We start from the raw sequence: 6,698 nt of genomic DNA on the forward strand, positions 1-6,698 counted from the left end.
CGAGGTACTGCCGATCTCCGGCGCCGTCATCGAACCATCTCTGATCTTTTTTCGCCATCAAAACCCTAACTGCTTTTGTTTGTGTGTTCAAAATTGAAACTTCCTGCATTTAATTGATTATTGTTATCACTCAGATCAAATTTTCTGCATTTATTTTCATTCATATTTATTGTTATTGCGCCTTTTCCTTTGTTTGAATGAGGAGGCATGTTTTAATGGTGTTAAACACAATATACGCAAATATCTGAATGTTACTATATAGTTTCTTTTAAATGAATTTTCTTGGGTTGTAATTGGAGTTTGTTAATTAAAAAGGGTATTTTGCAACTGTTAGGATTCCTAATTAGTATGATTTATCTATGTTAACAAGATTGTGCGAAAATGAATTCTTAATAAAATACTTGATATCTTGATTGTTGCTTGCTAAGGTTATCTTGGTAGTTACTAATGATTTTTATTTTCCCCTTGACACTTCCTGATATTTAGTGAAGAGCTCATCAATATGATGATTATAATTAAATATTTCGCATTCAAATACTTGCTGAAACTGTGCTACTTGATCATAATTAAAAGTTCTAATGCACGAAAATGTGTGTGTGGGAATAAATAAGAGGTTAGTGATTTTATTTTATTTTTTATTTTTTATTATTATTTTATTTTATTATTATGGATTCATAGGTTTTGAGAGATGATTGCTGCTACTAATCTGGCCTATCGTTCAGGTTTTGGTCTTTTTCTTCACCTCTTTTATAAATTTTATAATTTTTATGTTGTCCATTATATTGATATCTGTTTCTTGTCTAGGTTCAATTTTATGTAGCAGGCCGCTTGTTTCTATTCATCAGTCGAGTAAACTTCAATTGCGGCTTCTTAAGGTTCGTGCTACATTGAACTTTTACTAACTGTCAAGTAAATAGATTATTTTGAATTCATCCCGTACTTTTCTCATTTGCAGGTTCCAATAAAAGCAATTCCACATCCTTCTCCCATTTATAGAATCATTAAATGTGCATCGAGTGGAAGGAATGTACACCAAGCTATATCTTCTGATGGGTCCCAACACGATTCCTTCTTGCTAAATATGGTTAAGGACATGATGCGGTCAGTATAGAATTTATAGATTTAAAATTATCATTTCAACGCTCACACAAGCTTGCATAGTTAACTCAGGACCTACTGTATTCCTTCTTTTTTTTTTTTGCAGGAGCCTGAGATCTTTAGCTATTTTTCTAGCTGAACAGCCTAGCCAACTCAAATACATAGAGTGGCCTACTTTCCAAGACACGGTTTGTACCTGTTTAGTATTTTTCATATTTCCTCCTACATATATAGCAAGTTAGTTTGTCTAAGTAAAATGACTTACTTTTGAACTCCTTTCTCTTTGGTTTCTGTTTGGATACTCATTTTTAGTAAGGGAGACAATCAATCGATGTCAAATGCACATAAGGATGTGCTAGAATGGTATTGAACGATTAATCATTACTTCAGATAATTGTCGCTGGTGATGTTGCACCGAACAACCACGTCCGAAAAGCCTTATGCACCTATGTTATTTTAAGTTGCAAGTTTATTTGCACCCAATTTTGATATAATTCACACGTTGCAAGTGTTTTTGCAACTGCGGTTGCAACTTAAACAAGCTAGTTGCAACGAAACAAACACTTGCAACTAGGGAAAACTAACTCAGTTGCGTGCAACTGCAACTAGCTAGTTTCAACGAAACGAGCACTTGCAACTTGATAAACGTGACTCTGTGTTTGGAACTGGAGAGAGTGGTAGCTTTCAATTTCAGGTCAATGTTTTTATGGGAAAGTAATAATGGGAAAGACAGAACATGCTTTTAGTAGTCTCACACAGAGAAGGCTGATGTGCTTCACATCCGTAAGGGTGTGTGATCCAATCCAATCCACTCCAATAGGAAGATATGCAGTTCAAGCTGTGAACCGAGAGGCCATATTTCATTCTGATGGTCAATACCGATGCTTGTGCCATCATATCATGCTGAGACTCAACAAACAAGATTGAGCTATTTAGTGCTTTAAGGATTTTTAACTGTGTACCCAGTGTCCTTGAACATCCACTTTGTTGGATGTGATGATCTCCACCAATCCATCTTAAGTTATATTCCATGTATGATCACGGAAACATCTGGTTCAGTAAACCTCTTTTTTCATTGTCAATCATCAATCTGGACTGCTGTTCGTAGTTCAGTAACTTCAGTTACCATCATCTTTATCAACCATTCTACATGCAGCTTGTTTTTTGACAATATCCTTTTCATTCATACTGGAAGGGAAAACAACCATCAAGTGTTACCTTTAGTAACTAAATATCTCCTCCTTGCGAATGACACCTTCACCATTTTAGGTAATACCTGATGTAAATTTTGTCAATAAAACTGTCATTTGAAGTCTATTTTAACTTTGATCAGTGTATTTTACTGTTTGGGGTAGGCCATACCAGACGACCAGTAAGTGCCATCCCTTTTAACAATATTGATTTTATCTTCATTCGGGTAAGAAAAGGAAGTCCATCAGCAATATAGGATATGATATATGAATTTATCTTCTTTCTTATTTTGTTTGGGAGTTTGATCGATTTAACTGGTCAATGTAACACCAACCATTGTCTATTTTGACGACAATGTAGCTTTCTTAGAAGTGAGTTGCAGGGCGCAGTCTATGATGATGCATCTGTGGCAGCATCATGAAAGGCATCCAAGTTACCTTTGAATGTGTTCCTGTTTTTACTGATGAGAAACAATTGATGATGCTTATGTATCACAAAATAAAATTGATTACTCCCTACATTTACTGATATTATTTACTCAAAATAATTAAGTCCAAAGGTGAGCAAGTTATCCGATATTAGTTTCGAGTATTTTTTTCTGATTATTCTTTTGATGAATAAACTTGGACATGGGATAACACTTCCGTATGGCCTTGCTCCATTCATCTTTATGACCGGATTTTCTAATTTATGGTTTAGCGGCTTTATATCCTACCCTTTTGTTTTCACTCCCCCTAACATTAAAATTATAATCTAATTTTATCCATTATTATATCCAAATATAACTAATGATATTGATTAATCAAATGAATAAGCTATATGCATCTTTCCATTAAGTAATAAGATGACTCTGCTGATATTATTTGCAAGCCAAGTCTTTAGGGGTCATGGAGGGATCTGTAACTAGAATGCTGCATGTGATAATTCTTGATTTTTGATGGATAATGCCATGGCTTGGGAGTGGGGAGTAATTTGTTAAAATACTATCAAACATCAGTGGGTTGTTTAATTAGTTTCTCTCGGTGATTATTTCTTTTCTGGGCGTTGTGGCTTATTTTTATGTGATGTAGGAATTAGGATGCTATATTACCTGTGACATACAGTATTTTGTCATTACTAGCATTAGTCCAGTCGTTTAGCAGGAACACCTTTGTATGTTGTGCCACACATGAAAATTACATTTTGTAGACAGTTTTCAACTTCTGATTCAATTAAAACAGCTTCACTTATGCTGTGTTTCACTAAACTAAACAAAAGTTTCCTCTGTTTATCATACCCTTGACTGACGAGACGTGTTTTTGAAGTTTTCGATGTTTTTGGCCATTTATTTTCTAAAATCATGGTTCGTGTATTTCTTCATGGCCTTGCTGATAATTTGGTTCTTCTGCAGTGGAAGACTGCTACTCTTACCCTTGTGCTCATGGCCTTGCTGATAGTTGCATTATCCACGGTGGACTCTTCTCTCTGTTATGTATTGACTCTGTTGCTGAGAAGAGCTGCATAATATCAGGTGCAGAATTTAGGGTGCCATTATGTCATCATATGCATCTGATAGACTAAATTTATCGTTAGGTATCCTTGTCATTATCGACTTATCGAATTATTTTGCAATTTGGGATTTATTAGCAGCGGGCTAAGACTGCAATGAAGTTCATCGGTATGAGGTGAGCCAGAAGGGGATCATTCTGGGATGTACACTGTTGAGAGATGCTATTGATCTCATATTACCATCTCTTTTTTCTCTCTAACAGGCTATTTGAATGTAATGCCTTAAGTTTCCTGCACTATTTATTTTTCAAATATCTTAATCGAAAAATTGTATTATTCTGAATAAATTTTATTTTTTTTGTGTCTAATAAATTGAATAGATTACTTGAGATCTAGAATTGCTAGAGATTGATGTAATCCAATTTTATTTTGCAAATGAGATCAGAGCAGGAAGAGAATATATAAGTTTGTCAATTTGTTCTAAAAGTTTTAACGGACATTTAAAATAATTGTAGAGAATTTAAATTTTGGAAACTTGCAGAAATCTTTTGATAATTTTATTACTAATGTTTAAGATGATACCATTTAAAAATCCAAAATTACAAACTATAATCTTTAATTCTGGAAAGTAGATAAGTTTCCTACTTTTTAAGCAAAACCATCGTAAGCAAATTAAATGAATGCAGTGAACTGGTAAACTACAAGAGTAATGTTTATTTTAGTTTGTGATGATCCTCCTCATAGAATGACCTTCCGCAGACAATCTTTTGGAGGGAATCATTGCTGACTCTATAGTTTGCTTACTTCTGGTCATTTGCGTAGTTTTATTGCCTGGTATGTTTTCTCTTTCTTCAGTTTGGCGTATTTTTGTTGTTATTGGGATATTTCATTGAACTCTTATCAACAACACAACCAGGAGGAAAAGTATCTTTAAAAAAATTACAATGGACTCTGCTTACCTTTGGGGTATATAAAACACAGAGACATTCAGAGAGCAGAGCATTTCTTTCTGCAGTTGAGCAGGATGTAACAAACCTAACACGATCAGAAACTCCTTCAGTTTCAGCCAACTCTTTAAGTTCCTCTAGATACTCGACATTTTCCTTCAGACGTTTGTCAAAGCCACCTGAAAAACAAAACCATCGTAAGCAAAATGAATGCAGTGAACTCATAAACTACAAGAGTAATGTTTATTTTAGTTTGTGATGATCCTCCTCATAGAATGACCTTCCGCAGACAAACGTCAAGTAAATGTAAATGTGAATGAGCATAAATGAAAAGACAAGCTATCATATATGATAACAAAAGAAAATATCATCAAATTCATAACGGAGCGGTTACATTTATGGACGATCAAAGAAAACCCGTAAATCAAAAAATATATTAGACAGTGATATTGCAACAAAGAGAAAACAATAAACATTGGTAGCAATCACCTGCAATTGTCAAGGTAGCTTCAGATAAGCTTTGGTCAGGAAGAGTACTCCCCAAGGAACGGAGCAGTGCAAATGCCGAAATTGCCAGTTGAAGATTCTTCTTTCTTTCAAATCGATTAACAGAAAGGAAATTCAACCTGAAAAAAAAAATTTTGAGTAACAAGAGAAGAGGTTACCAAGTAGCAACAACATCTAGCTATTTGATCTGTAGTTACTTAAGGTATATACAAGCAGAAAAATTCCCCAATGACCCAAAATATGGGACCAATAGAGGGGACAAGTGAGGTGTCCCCCTTCTATTGGATAATGAGTTGGCCATCATTAATGATGACCAACTCATTATCCAATAGGAGAGGGACACCTCACTTGTCCCCCCTATTAGTCCCATATTTTGGGTCCCTGTAGCAAAGCTCATACAAGGATGTCAGTTACATATAAGCACAAGGTCCATCAAATTGGCCCATGTTTGACTGCAGGGTAAAGAATATCAGGTCTGACTCCTCTTGAACGAAGACATAAGAATGTCTTTGCAAATGTAGATGCGGTGAATCCGCTGTTAACAAGTACTAAATCTGCCATACCTGCAAAGATCATTATCATTTAGTCTAGGCACTAGATAAACATGAGCAATAAAGAGAAAAGACCAGTTCGATACATGCATGTTAAGAAAAAAAGAGTAGCTGATATTTTCAAAAAAATGAAAAGAAAAAGGAATGCATACGAGACAGACCAGTAGTTGTATGTTGCGCAAGTAACAAATCCGGAAAATGACAGTAGAAAATTATCTGGCAACAAAATAATAATAATTATTAACATGTTTATCATAGTTCAGATATATCTCCATCGATCAAAACAGTGTTTTGGTTACAATGGTAACAACATTAATGGCTACATTGGCTCTAAAACAAAAGGAAAAGAAACACAAAAAGCAGGGGAAATCAATTGTTCAGTATTATGCATGAAGAAAAGAATGCTTGCCGAAGTGATTACCTCCGTTGATCTTTTGAATTTCATGAGGGGAACGACTATATATAGAGACCTGGTCTGCCAATACAATGTCGAAAGATGACCAGAAGAGAAGCACACAAATGGCAACAAAGATACATCGAATACATATGCACACACTGCATGGAAGCGGTAGAAAATATGGCGAGGCAAGAAATCGCGGTATACATGACGCATCTTGTATTATTTGATTCCAGATATACTAAAAAGCCGAAGAACCGGCTATTAAAGATTTTATTCCTCAAGATTCTCACCAGCAATTGTTTCCTCAAATCTTTAGGGTAGCATGGCTAAAAATGATGCAAACATTGGGTACTCAAGTGCAATTAACACTGAAAAATACAGAGAAGCCACTATGATTTCAAGTCTTGGCATTGTGGTAATGTTTGGGGAGCAACAAGACAAAAAAAAAGAACTCTGATCCAACTAACAAACTAATATTTCTCCCAGTATCTTGGTCAGGTCCAACTTGACGTGAAC

At 35.1% G+C, this 6,698-nt stretch overlaps 1 protein-coding gene and 1 pseudogene across 2 annotated transcripts; one reads left to right on the plus strand and one right to left on the minus strand.

Annotated features, from left to right (window-relative positions):
* Positions 27-4,166, plus strand: LOC109850192. 2 transcript variants are annotated; one of them, XM_020420144.1, is made up of 6 exons: positions 27-722; positions 805-875; positions 956-1,101; positions 1,205-1,286; positions 3,680-3,799; positions 3,919-4,166. In XM_020420144.1, the coding sequence occupies exons 1-5, from the start codon at positions 689-691 to the stop codon at positions 3,791-3,793; spliced, it is 447 nt and encodes a 148-aa protein (XP_020275733.1). In that variant the 5' UTR covers positions 27-688; the 3' UTR covers positions 3,794-3,799; positions 3,919-4,166. The 2 variants fall into 2 exon arrangements, with proteins under 2 accessions (XP_020275733.1, XP_020275732.1); XM_020420143.1 differs by having other exon boundaries at positions 28-722; positions 3,916-4,166.
* On the minus strand, positions 4,551-6,395 carry LOC109847930 (annotated as a pseudogene).

The sequence above is a fragment of the Asparagus officinalis genome, chromosome 7 (genome assembly GCF_001876935.1).
Source record: "Asparagus officinalis chromosome 7, Aspof.V1, whole genome shotgun sequence".
NCBI classification, from domain to species: domain Eukaryota; kingdom Viridiplantae; phylum Streptophyta; class Magnoliopsida; order Asparagales; family Asparagaceae; genus Asparagus; species Asparagus officinalis.

What these genes read in the sequence shown, in the direction of transcription:
- LOC109850192 (XM_020420144.1), top strand. Translation starts at nt 689, where the DNA reads ATGATTGCTGCTACTAATCTGGCCTATCGTTCAG. An exon ending in TAATCTGGCCTATCGTTCAG is followed by an intron (nt 723 to 804) that starts GTTTTGGTCTTT and finishes TTTCTTGTCTAG; the next exon opens with GTTCAATTTTATGTAGCAGG. An exon ending in GGCCTACTTTCCAAGACACG is followed by an intron (nt 1,287 to 3,679) that starts GTTTGTACCTGT and finishes GTTCTTCTGCAG; the next exon opens with TGGAAGACTGCTACTCTTAC.